The sequence below is a fragment of the Patagioenas fasciata genome, chromosome 5 (genome assembly GCF_037038585.1).
Source record: "Patagioenas fasciata isolate bPatFas1 chromosome 5, bPatFas1.hap1, whole genome shotgun sequence".
In the NCBI taxonomy this organism is placed as follows: domain Eukaryota; kingdom Metazoa; phylum Chordata; class Aves; order Columbiformes; family Columbidae; genus Patagioenas; species Patagioenas fasciata.
The window spans coordinates 1,115,158-1,135,731 of NC_092524.1; the positions used below are offsets into that span (position 1 = coordinate 1,115,158).

Sequence of the window (20,574 nt, forward strand, 5' to 3'; positions counted from 1 at the left end):
GCTGTCAACCAAACCCTGAGCAGCAAATAGCCAGAAAATGCTCAGAGCTGGTTGCTGTATCTTTATTCCTGTCATCATTCCCCGGGCAGTCAGGGACCCAGAAGCCTTTGATGTTTCTCTGCAGCTCCACACAGATGCGTGGCCATCCTCTCCTCCGCTGCAAGCAACAGCAACGCATTTCCTTCCAGTCTGCACAGCTACAATGCCCAATTTTTAACTGAAGACTGGACAGTGTGTCCAGGTAGTTCTCCCTGATCCCCTTCCTGCAATTAAAGTAAACTTTGTCTTTAAGTGTTTTGTAACCATTCTGCAGACCACAAGCTTCTCTAGGTATTCCCACAAACCGTATCCAGCTGAGAGGCACCATTCAGCCTCACTTTGTACTAAATGATCCAAAATTATCTTCTACCTCAGTAATAAAGATCTGGTGCTGACGTGACCGTTTCTGCTACAGAAGGAAGCGCTGCACAGCAGCTCCTGTATTTTAAAGCCACTCTCCCTGCCTCACACACTCAAGATTCACTACTTATTATTATCTCCATTTATAGACCAGGACCAAGGGCACAGCAAAACACTTTCCAGGCTACAGGGGGAAGCGTAGGATTCCTCACCAGACTGAGCAATCTTTAAAATCGTGAGCCTCATTTGATCTAAGGTCCTTCTGTAACCACTGATTAAAAGACAGGGGCCTCCAGAGAAAGGTTTGTCCCATTCTGAAACAAATGGGACAATACGCTGCTGCATTTGATGGTGCAGAGCCCTGTCTGAGGAGGACAGGCACCATTACATATAACCAAGTGCGATTGGGAGGTGACAGCAGTCACAGGCTCCCCGTTTGATTCAGCAAATTGTTCATATAAATTCAACTTGCCATCTTCAAAGGGCTGCTGCATGCTGATTGCCAGGGCTGCGGCAGCAGGAACAGACTCCATACCAGCAATGCTGACAGGAAGGAAAAATGAAAGGGAAGGATTCAGGTGAAACATGACACAAAACAAGAAAAAACCCTGAGACAGAAGTGTAACCTCGTTGAAAGCATAAACAAAAAGATATTCAGAGAAAACAACATCTCAAAGCATAATTACCCAGGGAGTAGGCGAGGAGCTCTTCAGAGAAGAGGCTACAATTTGTTATGTACTCAGGTATCACTCAGCATACACAAAATCTCCCTCGCGAATGCAAATTACAAACCTGCTCTGCTTACAGCTCTGCAGCCTGGCTGCCTCTTCCTGGTCCTGGAGACACAGCTTCGGTCTCCCAACTCATCTAAGTTTACCTTAGGATTTAGATTTCATTCCACACTCATCTACACAATGGAGCAGCTAATTGGTGATACGCCATGCACAAACTGCAAAGAGAGAAACACAAGAATCAGCTATTTAATTCTGTACTGGACAGGAAGATGGATACTTTCTGCATTCTTTACAAAAAGGGTAATGAGTTTTTTAAATTTTGTAAGATACTTCAATGCAATCTTTCAAGGGCCTTCCCTCACTGTGTTTAGTTGGACTTAGGCTGAAGTATAAAAGGATGTTAAATGTTAAACCTGTTACCTCTGTCGCCAAGAAACAGACATTTTAAAGCATCTCAGCACCGCAAGAGGATTATGAATAAATCAAGATCTACTTTAATTTAAAACACAAGTGCAAAGGATTCACAACTACAGATGAGCAGGATCTTTTGTTTCAATTTATAAATCTTTTCAAAGCCCTGCTCTTTTGCATTAAAAAAAAAAAGCAATAAATCTGGAATACAGAAACTTTTTACATCAAAAGTTTTCCAGTGCAGCTAAGGAGGAGCTAAATGAGCTCATTTCAAGCAGCCTCAGCAGCCCCGCGCGTGGACAGCCGGTGTCAGAGGGCGATCTCAGCCTCCAGCGGGTGAGAGCGCAGAGGAACCACCGCGGGGGTGCTCGTCTCACCCTGCTCTGCAGGGCCCACCCAGGCGCCCGCCATCCGGGTGGCTGGCAGCAGTGCACATTCATTCCATCCCAAATTACTTCAAGTAATCAACTGTGGCTTCACTTTTGAAGCAGGATCTGTAACTGAGTAAATAGCAGAGGATAGAGATTATTCACATCTTCTGAAAAAAATGCAACTATGAGTTTAGTTTCAGAGACAGTAGGACTGTCCCAAGAATAACTTAAATTCCAATAAATTTCTATCTGAAGTTTCAAAATAGGATTCCAGTTTCACATGTAAGATTAAATTCTTGAGACCTCACAACAATACACACCAGCACTGTACAATGTTACATCCTGACCTAGAGTCCAATTACCTTGACCACCTCACTGATCAAAAAGTGTATCATACAAAATATCTAAATCAATTTAAAATAACCAAAAGAGCTGCTTGGACAACCAGGAACCTCTGGAATGTATCAAAGGGATGGTGGGGAAGGGAATACCGATAACAAAACAAACACCAAAAGTTTATCTTCTCCCCACATCCTGCAGCAACAAGCAGGGGAGATGGAGGCTCAACAAACCGCTTCACACAAACACAAAAACCGCTCCTGGGATGTGCAGGACAGCCGAAACCTTTTCATTCAGCGTCCCAGAGCATTTCTGAAGTGCTACCAAACAACTGTCTCAGGGCAGCGTTTCTCAGCCTCTCCTGGGAGAAAGGGCTTGGAAAGAAAGGTGCCTGGAAACTAAACACAGGAACAAGCTCTCACAGACTCTCTGCTCCAGCCGGCAAGGGAGATGTTGCATATTGCGAAGTTTCAACCGCAAGATCCTGGCGGCAACAAGATGTGTCTTCCCAGAGTCCGTTTTGAGGCCTTTATCCAAGGGTTCCCCCTTCAAAAGTTTAAGATCGTGAAATGGATTCAAGATTGACCACTAAACCGTACATATTCCTCAGCAAAAGAGAAGCACGTTGATGCAAGAAAGCCATTTAGAAACAAATATATACATATCACATCTGCTCCCTGGGCAAATATAGGCAGTTTTCTAGGTCCATGTCGAACTGAAGGAAATAAAGATCATCTGTGAAAAAGTCTCAGAGGAAAAAATTGTCAAGTCTTTGTGCATCATTTGAGAGTTTAAAGGGGTCTGTGCCCCAAAATGTACATTTGAGTCAGCTCAAGACTCCAGTGTACGACTAATGAAACAAAGATCACATTTCTAATTGGGAAACATAGTTCCAGTTCAGTAGTCAGCAGCCAAGGTTTGCAGGAACCTGCAGACATTCAGATACACAACTTCAGACTCCGCTTTAAAATGCCATTTTCAGAAGAAGTGATCCGCAAGTCATGAAACACCTCATTGTTCTCCAGACATACTCGCTCTTATTTGGATCTAGTACATGTTGATTGTCTTCAGCAAAAGAGAAGCCACAAAGGCTGAGACTGCAAGGACAGTATTCACATTCATCCTCTAAGAAGATCGCTGACAAGTTCCAAGCACCATTCACAGGATGAGACTGCCTTGTCTCATGATTATATTGGTTTTAATAAACATTATTTTTTCCTAGCATTTCCCCTCATGTAAAATCAGCAGGTGGATGTACGCTTCCTGTATTGCTGGATAAGGGGCACCAGGCACTCTGGAAGTCCTGTCTGGAGCAAAAAGGGGTGATCCAGAAGTTCTTGTGCCGTTGCTCTTTCTAGCGGATCCCGAGTCAACATCCTTTCCAAGAAGTCCCTCAGAACCGGGGAGGTCTGTGGAAAAGCAACCAACCAAGTCAACCCCGCAAAGGAACCAGGCAACACTTCATGCGACAACAGCTGCCGAGGTAGCTTTGGTTAAAAGGGATCCTGCACATTTCAAGTCTGCAACCCTGCTTTTGCACAGAAATGGAACACAGAAGAGCATGCTTTTCATGCCAGGGTAAAAACTTTCTGTCACAACACAACATTTATTGACACACAGGTGGTTTTCTTTTTAATGGGGCACAACAAATTAAGACAAGACTGCCTGCCGTGCTCTTCCATCTAAGTTGATGTTGCTTCCTGTTTTGTTATTTAATCTTTTCTGCATTACAGCTCAAAAATTCAACAGAATTCCTGCCACCCAAGGAACATCACTTGGGTGGGAAGGGTTGATCCATTTATTTTTTTCCTGGCCACAGACTGTGGAAAAAGTAGTTAAATAGTATTCCCAATGGGTTTGGGGAGTCTGGCAACCTGATGCTGCCAAGTACAAGAAGATGGAGAAGCTGCAGAACAGCATACTGGGAAGTTCAATGTCCCCAGCAGGTTTGTCCTTTAAAGGATACGTAAAAGCCTGTTGAGAAGCCAGACCCAAGGACCACTTAAAGGCCCCGCACATCTCTTGCTGGCGGTAATCCTCTGCATCATTAAACCTGAATAAAAAATTAACTTGGCATATATGTCTTTATTTTAATGCCGCTAATTACATCCATTTTAGATTGGGGGCATTTTCCCAGCTCTGGTTAACTTAGAAGCAGATCACAAAATACTGTTCGCACTGAGCTACTGCTTATTTCATGAATGCTCTGAATGCCTTCGCTGTCATTGCTGGAGGAAGAAGGCACAAGACAGCTACGTACGAGTGCCAGGATCCAGCCTTTATCACTCTGGGTCAATAAACCTCATCGTGCTTTAGAAAAACAGCAGAGATGATCCCGGGTGCTGCCTGTTTAACCTGGCGCAGCCCATACTCCAGTAAGTGACCCCAGCAAACCATTAACTGTCACTGGAATGGAGCGCTGGATCCGAGCTGGTGCTGAGCTCTGCAATCTAGAGGTCTGCTGGAAACTGGTTTGCTTCCCAGTACAAAGCAGAGCAAGACCATAAACAGCTCTGACTTCCACAGCCCATGAAAACCAGGCAGGGTTGTCTCACCAAGCAAGGTGTGCGGTCCAGAGCAGAACTGGCTTTACACCTCCTCACGAGTGAAAGCACTGGGTCCAGAATGTGCCATCGACATTTTAATTAGTGTTGTGAAGGCAAAGAGGAAAGAGCAGCTGTTGATGTTGGAGTATATGCTGTTAGTTCAGCAGTCTACTCTGTTAAATAATTCAGTTTTAGCAGCTGCAGATATTCTGATTAATTTGAAAGTCTGGATAACTCAGGAACTGTTTGATCTCAGAGGCTTGGGCTGAAATGAAAGGAGGACTGCTCTAAGTGGGGACTAAAAGGTAATCATGGTATTTCTTATGTCACTGCTACTTTGTCACAGGAAACCATGAAGCCGAGTTCATCTTCAAAGCAGCTGCATTGTCTCCCGAAGCTACTGTCTGTACTGAGCACTCCTGCTCCGAACATGACACAGTCTTCGCAGACCTGAATGCTGTGAAGCTGGAAACTCTCAAGAGCAAAGATCCTCCAGGTTACTTCCCTAGAGATGAGCTACTCTATCGACATCAGCAAGACCCTGGCAGTTGAGTGCACCTGAAGCAGCTGTGATGTGCTTTATCAGTGTGTGCCCCAGCGACCCCACATCATGAGGGCTATTTCCCAAACCCACCAGTAGCTGTTGGCAGCAGCTCACAGCCACTGAGGCACCAGGGCCAAGAGCTCCCCAGGAAACATGGCCTGGCAAGATCCCTGTCACAAACAGCTTTACTGGGAACGGCTGATATGGATGCTTCCCCAGCATAATCACCAGCTTCACGAGTGTTTGCCGATATGCTCACCCTGTGGAAGTTTTTCAGTTTGGGAGGAGGGCTGTCACGGAGCCTCTTCATTGCCTGGACCGGAGAATCACTAAAATAGGGGGGTTCTCCATCCACCATCTCTATCACCATGATCCCCAGAGACCAGATGTCCACCTGTGGGAGCCAACATCACATCAAAACACACAGTTCAGAGCAACAGGTCCTTGCTCTGCTGCTTTCACACAGACTGCAACAGCCCACCCATGACAAACATTACCGAGACAGTAAAACATTAACCCACTGGATGCTATTGGACCCATCCGGCAGTTTTCCAAAGACAGCTTTGCACCTAGGGCTGAGCCACTCCGGTGTTGCAACATGCGAAGGTCTGCAAGTAGCTGCTTGTGCTACACCTGGTTGGTTGGTAAACAAAACTCATCAGTCTGCTGCCACCTGCCCCTAATTTCAGAGCTCCCATCTGTGCCTTCCCTCCTCTCTTCCCCTCCCTCCATGGCACTGATTGATTTACTGATCCGTATCATGTCACAGGCCGCTCCTTGCTAACATCTGTCTGCTCCACAGCAGATCCAAGCCTATGCCAAGCTTCAGCTGTAAGAATAGATTAAGTTTACACCTTGTTCTCGGAAAGCAGAATAACCTGGTTTTCTACTGGTTTAGGAAATATTAATATAATCACAATCAAATCTGTAGTCATAGTTGCATTTATATTTTAAATAGAGCCTAGCCAGTAGTTATTTTCCTGGGACACATTAGAATATTATTTGCTACCTCCTCTGATACTAGGGAAGTGGGTCCTCACCTCGGTGGTGTACGGTATCCTTGCAATAACTTCTGGAGCCATCCAGTAGGGAGTACCTACGAGGGACTTTCTTTTAGGTACATCTTTACTGATCTGAGCACAGAAGCCAAAATCTGAGAGTTTGACCTGTACAAAGAGAAAAGCAACCAACCTTACAAATAATTTTTAAACAACATGGAGGGAAACAAACACCAACGATGAAGACAAAGGGAGTAAGGGGACGAGGTACAAATGAGATTGTGAACAGAAAGGAAATAAGGAGACAGACTAAGTCTGCAGCAGCAGACGACAGGAAACAATTTGTCTCAGAACCGTACCCTTCCATCCAGCGTCAACAGAATGGAGTCGCTCTTAATGTCCCGGTGAATGACCCCCTGAGAGTGAAGATAGGACAGAGCCTGCAGCACTGACTCACACACTGTTGCGATTTGCTCTTCATTTAGCCTGAAATTAAAGACACAGCAGTTTAAGCGCAGTGGACGGTGCTCATTCACGGGTCCGCTTTAAAGGCACAGTGCAATTCCAGTGTTGAACTGCAGATACATAGTTTGGTTCCCTATGACCATCACTAGTTAATTTTTACTGTTCTTCTATGACTGTCTTTTACTGTTGAAAATATTTTTGTTTTGATGGGTAGCAATTTTAAGTTTTCATAAGTCTAATACAGAGAAATTGCATTTTAAATCCTACAGACTTTGTTGGTTCATTGGCGGTCCCTGTGCCAGTCACCAGCCTCGCAGGACTGCCAGGCAGGAGAAGGGGCTCAGGGGCACGACACGATGGGCACAACACGATGGGCACAACCGCGTCACCAGAACACCTCGTGAGTGCGACTCCAGAGCCCATTGCAGAATAAGCGCTTTGCCCTACAGGAACATTTTGGGCATTAGTGAACATGAAGTGGTGTGGATAAGAAAACAAATTTAGGAGAGTGTCCAATAGTTGCTATCTTTAGGCAATGAAGTTTGGGAAGGAGTCCAGATCTCAAGGCTCTGCTGCGCTCCTCCAGAGGAATGAGCCACAAATTCAACCTCTCTAAGGTTGTACCACTGAAAACTATTTCTGCATGCTCTTTAATACTTGTTCAATGAGCTTCCTGGCCAGAATACAACATATGCAGCAAACAATACTTTTCACGAGTACTGTCTTTTACAAGGAAGGTCATCAAGCAGATGAAGAGTGAGTATCTAAAGGGATCAGTACTATAAATTAGTTCACTTCTACATCGGAAGTATTGTCACATGCTTCAAATTTATGACAGTTATAAAGCATAATAGTTTCAGGGCACTGCAGTCACAAGATCTCAGAGGGAACCTATTCCTCCCAGAAATCTCCCCTCTATTGCTCTTGCCCGCCAGGTGGGCACACAAGCATCGGCGTTTTGGATTTTGCTTTGTACCTGATTTGAGACACGATGTCTGTGAGGGCTCCTCCCTGCAGGAACTCCATCAGCACCCAGAGCTCCTCTCCCACCAGATAGCTCTTGTACATCTCCACCACGTTGACGTGTTGATAGTCCCTCATGATCACCACCTGTAAAAACACAGTGGACAATCGACCCCTACAAAATCACTAATGACACTTAATCTTATCCAACAAAGCAAGTACGCACAACCCTGTGAGCACAACCCAATAGCCTCCATCCCCCCAGGCATTTTTCTTCTTGGTACTAGCAGAATTCTATTAAAAGGAACATCTCCTCCTCTTCCCTTCTTTTTACCATGGCTTTTCAGCGGACAGTAGATCTCCACCTCTTGTCATTTACTCACCTCATTAAAAAGGAGCTCCCGGCGCTGCTGCTTTCTCAGATCCATCATTTTCACTGCCACCTGCCGCCCCGAGTGCTTCTCTCGAGCAATACAGACAATACCTGTGGACCCTTCGCCAATCTTTACGTAATTCTCCAGCAATGTCCGGGGATCCCCCTGATCCACCACCATCCTGAGGGCAGCTTTGAACTGCTCATGGGTCACAACCACCGGGTCCTCACTGGCCAGCTGCCCTTTCACAGAGGAGTCCTGGGGAAGGTGAAGGTTGCTAGAACTAGTCTGAGTCTGGTGGTTCCTGGGCGACCCTGCCGGTGAGGGCCTGCCCGGTGGCACTGCAACCGCTTTCTCCACTGTTGGGGACTTCTGGGGGGTCCCAGCTTCTGAGATCATCCTGGGGAAATCGGATGCAGGCTGGTCTGGTGGAAGAGACTGGGCTTTGGCTGCAGGACTGCACGGTGAACCCCACTGCTGCGGCCTGAAGAAAGCAGTCGGCTGCAGGAAGAACAAATGTGAAAGTGGAAGAAAGAAAAAGTGATGGTTAGATTAACAAGAAGAAAGAAGTGCTGGGAATCAGTTGCGTGTTATGCCACCCCGGTCTAGTACATTTTGTAGCAGACTGGAGTTACACGTTATACCCGACGTGTGCTGCATGACCAGGAGAAGCCGCGTGGCTGCACATTTTCAACAATCAGTTACAGGATGGGTGCTGTGCTTGAAGGACCTCCAAATGGAGGCAGTTGCAAAAGGACCTTTTAAAGCACATGCTTTAAAAATAATTCAAAACAACAACAACAAACCCTACAAACACCAAAACCCACAGAAAAAAACCCCAGCTGCTAAAAAGCATTCCAGCCTTGCCACCAAAACTCAGGGGCAACCTGTGTTGCAGAGAATTTGAAAATCCTTTATCCCTCTGTGCTTCTGATCTTCCTATATATAAAAGGAAAGAGGATTCATGCCAAAGCTATAAATCACTTTGATGTCTTGGCCTAATTCCCTTTGGGTAATTACACTCTGCCTACTGAAAACTCCCCCTGCCCTCTCCGCTGGTACCTGCGGAGCTTTCCTGTCAGTCAGATGCAGAATTCGCATTCTGTTTGGGGAAAAGCACCCTGGACCGGGCCAGCTGTGCCTGAGACCCCGCTGCACAGAGCCCCCAGCCCCCAGACTGGCTCCACACTGACCTACGATGAATCTCAATTAGCAGTTGCTCTTTCCCAAAACACTCGAGGCTTTCGGAGACCTCCCACTCAAGTACCAAGCAGCCCAACCCTGTTTGGTTTAGGAGATGTAGGAAGATCACAGCCTGCAGCAACATGGCTGCAGGATACATAATTCCCATGCTCGCACCACACATAGGTCTCCCATAAAGGATAAATCTTGACGTACTAATACTCGCCCAGGAGATGCTGACTAATTCAAATTCAACATCATCTAGCACGTTAGGTATCAAATACATTAAATACTTGGTTATATGTAAAACAATAGTGGATCCGACAAAGTAGCAACTTCAGAAAGAGCAAGTCAATCATTTATGTTATAGGGCAAAATAAGAACTTCAAAGGAATAAGCATTTTCTCTCTCACAATTCAGACAGATTATTAATAAAGTTAATAATATGGGTATGGGAATTGAAAACTGCCAAGAGAGGAATGTTTAAAAAAGCACTAATTTTCTCCGTCTCAGACAGAAAGTAATTGTATACAGTTTAATTTAATCAAGAATTTTTGTCAACAGTAGAATCTGCATGAGCCCTACACGCACACAGTTCATTTTCACACGCAGCAGCTCTGAGGAGATGATTTAGCAGCTCCTGGCACTGGGTGCAGGAGGGCGCGAACACAAACTGCCTGTCAGAAGTCACTTCCTCCTCATTTACCAGCTCCACCCCTGCATGCCCGCAGAGACACGCTCACGACAACCAAGTATTTATTTCCCAACTCTTGTTTTGTCTCAAGAGAAAGAAAAAAAAAAAGTCTTATATAACCTAGAGCATGCAAAAGGGCACACAAGATGCACGCAAGCTCACACATGTTTGTCTAACTGTGCTTAAGGATTATTTCCTGCTTCTGTAATTTGGCAGCCCCCTCTCCACGTTTTCAGTCTCTGGACATTTGGAGATGTCACTGGTTCTCCCATTCCTGCCCCCCACATTAGGCTGAAAGAGCACCCGACCTTCCCATGGTGACTACAGGAGCCTGTCAAGGTACCCAGCCTCCCTGTTCTCAGCCCATTATATCCCCTGTGCAGTTCATCTGCAATTGTGTGTTTCTTACACATCACAGTTACACGTCATCATCTCCATTCGTAAGGGAGTCAAAGGTTTGACTCATTGGAGGCCGTTAAGAGTAGCTCAGATAAACAGCGGCCATCGATGGTAGAGATGGACTGGGTAACCTTCAGGTCTTTCTGACTCCTCTGTCTCAAGCAGGTCCAGTTCAAGCACATCCACGCACGCACACCATCTGACTGGTAACCACCGTCCTCCCTGCGAAAGTGCCGAGGCCTGGCAAAGACACTCTTGCTGGAGAAAGGAGTGTCAGTTGTGCCTCTACTACTATACAAGGGCAAAACCGAGTAAGCCCCCTCCCTCCTTCCCAGCTGCACTCCGGCGGGCACAGCTCCCCTAACAAGACTTTCTCACATAGATCTGGCTGCCATTTTGAGCTCCGCCTAGCAGTGCATTCTGTGAAGCTTAGGCGGACTACACAATCCCCCTTCCAGGACTATTTTGATTCCAGCATTAATCATATAATAACAGATGGTTGCATGATGTTTGCAATTAAATTTGTTCCGCTGTGTAAGTAACCTCTGGAACTGTAAAGTCAACACTGCACTCACAAAAATACTGAATAAACTATACCTTTATCTGCAGGGAAGGGCCTGACTTGTTTGAGCTGCTGGATGAAGGGAACACGCTGCGTAACAGCCGCCTCTTCAAGCTGTTCTCCCTTGATTTGGAGCTAGGGCTGCCCTCCCCTGAGGGCCTGGAGTTTGCTTGTCGTGCGAGACAAGGCTGAGGCCAGCACTCTTCCGAGCTCTTTAATCCCGTCTTCTCGCTATCCGCTGGTAGAGTTGGCATGTGCTGCAAACCAGAGACACGCTGGAGGCTGCTGCCACCAGCGTCCTGGAACTCTGACGGCCCGAGGGATTGTGCTTTCGTTACCATCCCGTTGGGATGAGACTGTCCTTCCAAGCGGGGTTTATAATCTGGCCACATTGTTTGCCTCCGGGTCACCTTGGTCCCACCGTTGCAATTGAGGTAGTTTCCATATTTGTCTGCCCAGTCTGCTTCAGGGCTCTGGAGATACATATCTGGGGGTCTGTCCTCCCCCAGGAGCCCAAGGGACTGAGCTCTCCTCCTGCTAGTGGGGCTCCTTCCCCTCAGAGTGTTGGAACTGATGGCAGAAAGCTTCTGGATGTCGTTGAGTATCCCGGAGATGTAGCCTTCCACTTCCACGGTGCTGCCCCTCACCACCGTCTGCCAAGTAAAAGGAAGGGGGGGAAAAGTTGGAGTTGTAAAAATTAAGGCTCAGTTTATCTTGCAAAGGTTAGACTTTGCCTAGCCAAAGATCACTGAGGAAAGTTAGAAATAAACATTTATCTTTTTTTCCTGTCTTTTTTTTAATTGTCCTTCACTGAAGACAAAAAAAAGGAATCACTGGGTTCCATCCTTCTGTCGGAGGCGGCAGTGCTTTCAGCCAGAACAGTCAGTTCTGCTGCACTCACATTCTGAAGGACATTCTAGCAAAACCAGGATGTTTTCAGCGCTCCTGACTCTCTTGTGCTCAAGTTGTGCTCCACCACATCACCAACTTAGGCTCAACAAGCTCCTGAAAGTATCATTTCTCAGTAGTTGCAGCATGCCCCAAGCTCTACCTGGAAAAATCACCTTTCTATTCCAAGTCAAGGTTCATCTCTCCCCTGCACCCCTCTCAAGAGTGTTGTAATCCGCCTCCCTTAGTCTGATTCTCTACAATATTTGCTAATGCATCTTAATTCTGACCAGTGAAGACCACACTGTTCCAACACTGCATCCCTCCTCTGCTCTGCCAAGCTATTATAATTAAAAACGATGAACAAAGGGTCACAACAGCTCCCAACTGCCTTGTAAGCAAACAAGGAAGAACAAGGCTCCCATCCAAAAGAGCAACAGCACTATACACACAGGACACTCGAAGCTGTGTATTCTGTAGTGCTCTACCTTGTTTATTCCAGAACCAAAAAGCTTACAGAAGCTTCTTCAGTGCCGGGAACCAAAATGTCTCATTTCTTCACAGAAATTCACAGCACAGGATCACTCCTACAGTTCCATGAATCTCTGTCTGAGGAAAATCCTTCCCTGGAGTGATGGCAATCTCCTGTTTGCTAGCGGAACTCCAGGGATCTTCCAAAGATGCTGAATTTTAATGACACTGAGCCTAATATTTAGCTGGTGCGAAACAGCAGCTCCAGTACGCCAGAATGCCACCACAGCACGCAAAACAAGCACCCAGTTTGCTCAGTGTCCAAGTATGAAAGACAGAATAGAAAGATTTTGTCAAACAAGGTGAAGAAAGGACAATCTGGCTCCTGTCATTGCATACACATCATCACTTGCAGCAGGAAATTCTGCTCTTTGGTCCTATTGTAGCAAAACAGCTCCCCCACCACATCAACGCACCTTCCTCCACAGCCCCAGCTGCTGGCCAGTATTAACAACCAACCTGCTGAGGACACTAATGCCTCAACCTGGCCCCATCGGTTTTGTACCAAACTCAATACGGGAAAAAGATACCAAAAGTAAACGGTCAGAAACTCAGTCTTTGAAATCTGCCAGTGGGGTGGGAAGAGCCTTCTGTCCATTCTACCCCATCCATTAGAAACGTCACACGTCCCAGCACACCTCAGGAACGCACCAGTTCCCCAGTGAGGCTGAGCAGGGACGGCTGTAACCCGCACACCCATGTCCCAGAGCGCTTGGCAGGATCCCTCCACGCTCTCCTCCTGCTCACATTCTATCGCAGCCGCCACAGCCCGAGTTCTCGTTTTGAGTATACTTTTCCCAAAATGTGAGAACTTGCTCAGTTTGCTGTGGGAATGCTGCAGGTCCAGTGTCCCGCGCCTGCCTGCACTCAGACGGAGCCCAGAGCTCTCGGTTTGCCCTGAGCCATAGCGGGATACTCTGGGATTGACAGAAATCGGGTTGCCTGACATGATTTGTTTGTGATAAACCCATGCTGGCTGCTGCCTATTACCCTGCTATCTCCTAGGAAGTGCGCACAAATAGATTAGCTGCTTATTTGTTCCAGTCTCTTTCTGGGAATTGAAATTAGTCTGACTGATCTGCAATTCCTTGAATTTCATTAGGCCCAGCTGACTTGAAAATATGTAACTTATCTAAGAAGTCTCATTTCTGTTCATGTTCTGTTCTTAATCTAGCCTGCATTCTTATCTCTTCATGCTTGGGTTAATTGTGTTAGCCCACTGATCACAGTTAACCTTTTCAATGAAGACTGAGGAAAAGTCATTAAACACTTCAGAATTCTCAGTGTCATCTGTTATTAACTTCCTTCCACAATGAGTAGCCAACAAATTCTTTCCTTCATCCTTCTACTCCGTAGTGTACTGATGATGTCTCCTTGGTGCCCTTTGTGTTCTTTGAGAACAACATCTCTCTTTGTGCCTTGCTCTTCCAGTTTTATCCCTACATACATTTCTTTTCTATTTGCCCTTTATAACTTGACCCATTTTCCACCCTTCTGAGCAATCCTCCTGCAGCTTAAGCTCATTAGAGAGCTCCCGATCTAACCAAGTTGGTCTCTTATTACACGTTTTCTCTCTTCTCTGGATTGTGGTCCTATCTCCTACTGCATTTTGGACCTCAAAGCATATTCAGGACACCATAAAATAGAAGACAACACCTCCTCCCTTTTTCTTTTACTTGTTCTTCCTTTCTAAATCAGCATTCTACTCAAAGATCCTGATGTACCTTTTAAAGTGCTGGTTTGATTTTGCATTAATACTTGCATTATATTAAAACTCAGTCCCATTTAGTCCCCATGTTTTAAGCATCTGTACACAAAAGCTGAACATATTAATCAGACAGACAACTATTTTATGTCCCTCCTAAAAATCCAAGTATAATAGTAACATCTCTACCTTACAATTTACCTTTCAGTTCTTAGGCCCCTAGAAAGAATTTAAACACAATAGTTCTGTCACCATCCTCCACTGCCGTCTCCAAGAGGTCAGCGCGGATCTGCCTCTTCACGCTGCAGGTCTCTGCGGGTACTGAGGAGCACACAGTCCCCAGATGCTGAAATCAACATCCATCCATCCATCTAAACGCACCCACCTCCAAACATCAGGAACTTGTTTCTCCTTACTGAAGGAATTGTTTTAAGGCTGTTCCCTGTTTACTATGTCCCACTTTCTCTTAAACTGCTGCTGTAAAAACCCTCGTTTAGTCCTGCTCCCTGTGTCACTCAGCCATCCATAACCGTAGTGCTACCCCACTCGCTCCCACTCAGCCTTTCCTGTCAACTTAATTGCCAGCCAAATTTGCTCACCCACAAGAATGACAAACTTGCTAAAAGAGGTCCCTCCACAAATTCTCCTCTTTGCTTCCCTGCACAAGGGCTGAACACATCCTAGGCCCTGTCAGCTGCCACTGGAGCTTTCAGTGACAGGCAGCCAGCTGGTTGCTGGAACAGTGAGGAATACTACTGTCCTTATCGCTGATGAAGATACTATCACCACAACAAAAAGACGGTGTTACAAAAACCGAGACCCTGCTGCCCCCAGAATTCCTTGCAGATCCCACCCTTGGCTCCATTTCAATACATATGGGGCAATGGAAACATTGTCTCACCTTGGGGGCCCCCCAAGGAACAGCAGGGAGCAGTCTTCCTCTCTTACCTTCATGGGCTGGAGCTGCATCCTCGTGATCCTTGAAGGATCTACCACCGGCTTGGGGCGTCTCAGCGTGTCTAGAATGTTCTGCCATTGAGGTGGCAGGCCAACAAACTTGCCCTCTTTTGGGTCAAACGAAGTGTGGACACGGTGCTCAAAGTTCTGCGGAGCCGAGATCTCCGGGCGTTTCTTCTTCTTCTTGCGGAACATGATGCCTGAATCAGAGAAGGCAATGCTGTCAGTGCTCCTGCATGTCTACATCTGATATGCGCAATCAGTAATATCCCATCTCAATTATACTATTTAATTACATTGTATTAAGAACATTCTCCAGTGACAAGCACTTGAACAACAGAGTTGATCATCTGCTTTTTGCAGATGGGGAAACAGAGGCAATGAGAGCAATGACTTGCTCAAGACCACTGAGCTGCGATTTCTAGGGACACAGCGCTCCTGCTCCAGCAGACCAAAGGACACCGGCTGCATCTGTAGCTGAACTCCTACCACTTGACATCCTTTATTTCTACAAATTTGTATTGCTCAACATAAACATTTTAAATATAGATGAGATACATATTTATATTTTACAGGCTTGTACTCAGGTTAAATGGCTTTGGAGTCCAGCCAGCAAGACAGCACTGATTCCACCGCAAGCCTGCAACGAAGGGTGGTTACAAACAGGGCGCAGGTTGCCTTCTCACTGCTTACTCCAAGTAAGTAACCAACATTTAATTCCCATTTAAAGATGACAGAGTTGTTGCCAAAGGGAGAGCTACCCAAGGCTGATTTTGGATCTCGCTTTTTCTAGCTTAGACAGAGGGCTTGGGAGAGAGAGGGCAGGCGGGAGGTGGAAACCAAACTCTGTCAGCAGGTAGCTGAAGAAGCTGAAATGAAAAACCAAGATTCCTTTCCCTTGGGGGCTGAGAGAGACAGTTTGTGTGAACAGCCATCACGGTTGCAACAAGCCAAAACCAGCTAACACTTACATATACCCAAACAAAAGAGATGTTCAAAAGCTGAACTTAGACTGTAAAGCCCCCCCCCTAAAAAAGAGATGTAGATAGATAAAAAGACAAAAGTTTTAGACCTTTTTGAAATTGAGAAGATACAAAGAAAAAGGAAGAACTGGAGCTCTGCACGCAGTCAAAGGTGGGAAAGCTTCACTAACTGGAGGACTGCAATAGATGGACACAGCCTCTTCACAAGACAGGAGAGATCTCGAGGTCTCTTCTCTCCTGAATTGTTCTATGATTCTACTGAGTGGTTTGATGGCTTTGAAGTTACAAATATTCTAAGTTACATTTTCCTATTTGCTGATGAAGAAACACATCTAACGAGCAGATCCACACAGATCCATTGTGTGGATGCAACGGAACTGGTGTGCTCCAGAGCTCATCGTCCCATCGCGTCAATGCACGGGAGGAACTGAAGAGACATGAGACAAAGCTGAGACCCAGCGTCAAAACGTTTTAGGTAGCTCAGCAATAAAACTCTAGCTGGGGGTGGGGGGAAGACAAAAAACAAAAAGCCACAGCACACACCAGCACCACCAACCAACCCACCCAACACTGTACAGGTATAGAAAAAAAACCTGATATGCTCTTCCCTTTCCACTGACAATTGTAATACTACCGGTTGTCTCTCACTAGCGTCACTTAAAGTGATGAAGGCTGCATCTTCCTCAATTGCTCGTCCCTGTATAGGACCTCAGCAACTTTTTGTGTTGAATAAGTATTTGCAAGGGTCAAAGACACAGAACACAGAGAGAGATAACGTGCTGCGGTGCAGACGCGAACACGGAGGACACTGGTCTCGAACACCAGCACGCCTCATGCTTTTTGTCCCTCACAGTCAAACATTTCCCACAGTGTTCCACTTAGAACTTTTTCAGGGAGCAAAACGCAGCCACCAGGTAAATGACGACTTTGCTTCCTAGTGCTAGACGGAGGTCCTGAAAATGCGGTGACCATGATCCTGTAGTCACTGGGATGGGAAGCATTTGTGTGTCACAGAAGGACCTTTACACCATCTAACCCCTCCAGTCATGCAATCCTCGCTGAAACGCAGGCTCCACGCACTGACAATGCCTACCGCAATACTGTGTCCAGAAGCCTACTGAAGGTACCTCCCAGTTAATAAAGTAAGCAAAAGGTTGGGCAACTAAAACACCACTTACAAAAGAGGCTGGAAGCAACTGCTTTGCCTAGGAGAGGTTCTGCAGCCAAAATAATCATTGCTTAGAATGTGTTCCAATGAAAACTCAAATACATCTTAATGGAGAGTTTCTGGGAAGAGCACCTGTGCTGCGGGTCTGTATTGCAGCTACTCACACACAGTGATTCATCTCTAAGGCCCCTTAGGTGCTGCCTATTAACTAATAATCAAGATTAAAGTCATAGAGCAATTCTTTAAGGGAAAAAGAAGTGCAGACAGTCCTAGAAAGGAAAGATATGCTAATAGCTCCTGGTGTTAGTGCTGTTCACACCAACAGCTGGTGCTAGAGAGGAGCTTTCACAGCCTCCAAGGGAAGCAGAGAGTGTATCTGTAGTTGATATCAAGTGCTTCGGTTCGGAATCATTGACTACACGTCAGTTGTGACAGCTGCTTGGCCCACCAGCGCAGGGGCATTTCCAGACACAGCCACATCACTATTTGACCCAGCATCTTCTGTCTCCTGTTCAGATTCTCAATTCTACTCCTCATCATAATAAGAAAATATTCAGGGCACAGCACAGAGCATTGTTTAAGTTTTCCCTTTACCTGCTTCAGGTGGCGAGGGGTTCTGTAAAACGTGGTGTGACGAGCACCACAAACATTAGCACTTGCAGGATCAATTGTTTTCTAAATATTTCAGTCGTGTCCCCGTAAAGAGAAGGATTCTAGCTAAACTACTTCAAAATGCAAATTTGTAAAGTCTGGGTGATATTCTGGCCTCAAACAGAACAGTAGTTCTATGCCAGCACATCAGTTTGCATCAGCAGAAACAGCACATCTGTATATTTACATTAAATCACTATGCCTGTCAGTCAACACCTGGCCCACACTCAGATCCTGCACACACAGGCACGCTTCCTCAAGCCACAAAGAGGCAACTACCAAGTCCACAGTCGATTTGATCGTGCCCAGCTGCCATAGCCTGCACCTACCTTATTTGCCTTATTACAGACATCTTAAAAACAACAAAATGTCAGCAACTCCAAACACAACACACCCCTGGGTATCCAATGACATTTGCTTTATATGGTCAGCATCAATCTCCAATTATAAAGACATTGCCCTATCAGACAGGTGGTTTAAAGGCACACCGCATCAAGATCAAATGAAATTCACACACTAAAAACAGTTATTTGAAATCCAGTGGATGGTAATAATCTGTGCAGGTTTTGCGTTTCACTGAGAATGTCTGTAGCTAACCAGTCTCCTTTCACTTTCTGGTTTTCATGCAAGAGCTACTTACTTGTATTTCCAATAGCCAGCTAAAGAACATTTAAATAAAATACATAAACCAGGCCTTTTCTAATTCAGTAAGAAATTCATAAAAACATTTTGCGCATATAAAATTTTGTAAATCAAGCCAAACCTGTATTTAAACGCAGACAGCATCTCCTGAATATAATACAAATACTGTGACTCTGATTTTATAATAATCTAGTAGACTTCAGGCTTTCATTCAGTGCTGACAACTGTGCTAGAAGAAATGTCACAAACACAAAGAATAAAATTCACTACCACAAGACAGAAGCAGTCGGAGATGGAAATTCTCTCAGCAATCCATTCCTGCTGCCTGGGAAACCACGTTAGGTTTGCAACTCCAGATATAGCTGTTCCTAGATGATACAGTTCCAAAAGCTGTCACATCTGCCAGTGAGCACGAGAACAAATCCCCCAGCCAGCAGCTCAGAGAGGGGGAGGGATCGGCTGGGAAGGAGGGGCAAGAAGAGAGAAGGGTCAGGCTGGAGGAGAGGAAAGGGTGGGAAGATGAAGGGTGGGAAAGGGGACCAGAGTTGGGAAGGGAAGGAGGAATGGCTGGGAGGGAGGTGAGGAGCAGCGCACAGAAAAGCATCAAGCCACTGAAAAAAGCAGTAGATAAAGGTTATCAGAATTGCTCGCTACGCGACAAGAGTTCGAGCGCACAGACAAAGCGACGAGCACCCACTGGCGTTTCAGCTGCCTTGCTTCACCCTGTGCACACACAGCTACCCACACCAGTACTACACATGCCCTGTACGAAACTGCTCGCACGCTCGCTCACTCACACGTACGCTTGGCGATAGCAAGACAGCACAGAGCTACTTCAGCCGCACTTGTCTAGTTTCCAGTTAAAAATAAGCTCTCCCTCCCCCTCCTTGCTGCAGCAGCCGAAGCGGCTCCTCCGTGCTGGTTGCGCTGCTCTGGCAGAGCTGGCCGCAGTTGGTACATTCCTCCTCCCGGACAAGAGATAACGCTCAGGAAAGCCATCCCCAGCATTTCCAGGCTCTCCCTCAGCTCACACCCAGGCTACTCTGGCCAGCTGCAAGAGGAGGAGGGAGAACTCTTCCTACAGGACCTGAGGAACTGCAGTATGCAGATTGAGTTTGGAGTAGGAAGATGAAGACGATCCCAGAGATGTCACCAGTTAAAAGGAAATACATATTTCCGTACTCTGCTATGCTGGTCACTGTCATATAATACATCTCAACTGCAGCACGAGTTCAATAGGCCATTATAGATGTACATTGTATCCACAGATGCATGTGTTCATGCATATGCACATGTGAATATCCACACATGGCATTCTATTGTATTCCATACCTTCTAGGATCCTAGCATTTGCCCTCCTGAGGTTTCTGACATGATGGTTATTTATAACAAGCCATAAAGGTTCAGAGCATTTTGCAGACAAAGAAAAATGACAGGTTAGTTCCCTGAGGAGCTTACAAATCTAAATGTGACTTCACACAGTGAGAAACGACAACAAAGGGTGAGTGAAGGGGGGAAAGAAAAGCAAAATGGTCTGAAACCTGAAATGGGATCTAAGAGCACAGAGCGTTATCACCATGACTCCTTCCACATTTGTCTGCAATTCTGGTTTCAGGTACTTTTTTCCCCTAAGGGAAGAGTGAACGTTTGCCTCCTGTGCTATCACTTCCCCTGTTTCAAGTCTTTTGCTTCCACTCCTTTCTCCCCCGCCAGCCCCCAGCCCCAAAGCTACATGGAGCGAAGGGGCAGCACAAACTGACGGAATGCTCTAAATCCTGCCCCAACATACACATGTGCACAGATTAACATTACATTAGAAATACGCTTAGGGAGAGACATATTTGTTATATCTGTGGATTTATTTTTGACGAATGGGAAAAAGAGCACAATTGCTTGACAGTTTTAGCCCTGGCTCCGCTGAGCAGGGTTCTAAAGGCTCTGGTGCAGCCTCATGCTCCCCTGCTCCATTTCCTGGTTCATAAATTAGGACTCAAACCTGAAACGCAGTGAACGCCTATGTGCTGAGCTTGTTTTGGACATACTTGTAGGTGTGTTTTAGCTGTACTAG

At 46.0% G+C, this 20,574-nt stretch overlaps 1 protein-coding gene across 7 annotated transcripts in view; it reads right to left on the reverse strand.

Annotated features, from left to right (window-relative positions):
* Window positions 1–1,604: 1,604 nt before the first annotated feature.
* The window catches only part of PAK6 (p21 (RAC1) activated kinase 6), a 35,715-nt gene continuing 16,745 nt past the window's right edge, over window positions 1,605–20,574 (reverse strand). For 3 of the 7 annotated variants that reach the window (XM_065838942.2, XM_071808697.1, XM_071808698.1), the window contains 8 exons: window positions 15,054–15,262; window positions 11,017–11,634; window positions 8,154–8,645; window positions 7,784–7,917; window positions 6,702–6,828; window positions 6,385–6,510; window positions 5,604–5,738; window positions 1,605–3,663 (listed from right to left, as the gene is read on the reverse strand). In XM_065838942.2, coding sequence (XP_065695014.1) covers window positions 3,496–3,663; window positions 5,604–5,738; window positions 6,385–6,510; window positions 6,702–6,828; window positions 7,784–7,917; window positions 8,154–8,645; window positions 11,017–11,634; window positions 15,054–15,257 — 2,004 coding nt within the window. In that variant the 5' untranslated portion in view covers window positions 15,258–15,262 and the 3' untranslated portion in view covers window positions 1,605–3,495. Of the gene's footprint in view, window positions 3,664–5,603; window positions 5,739–6,384; window positions 6,511–6,701; window positions 6,829–7,783; window positions 7,918–8,153; window positions 8,646–11,016; window positions 11,635–15,053; window positions 15,263–18,627; window positions 18,729–18,776; window positions 19,220–19,303; window positions 19,488–20,574 lie in introns of those variants that run through there. The other 4 variants (XM_065838946.2, XM_065838945.2, XM_065838943.2 and 1 more) reach the window with 4 other exon arrangements.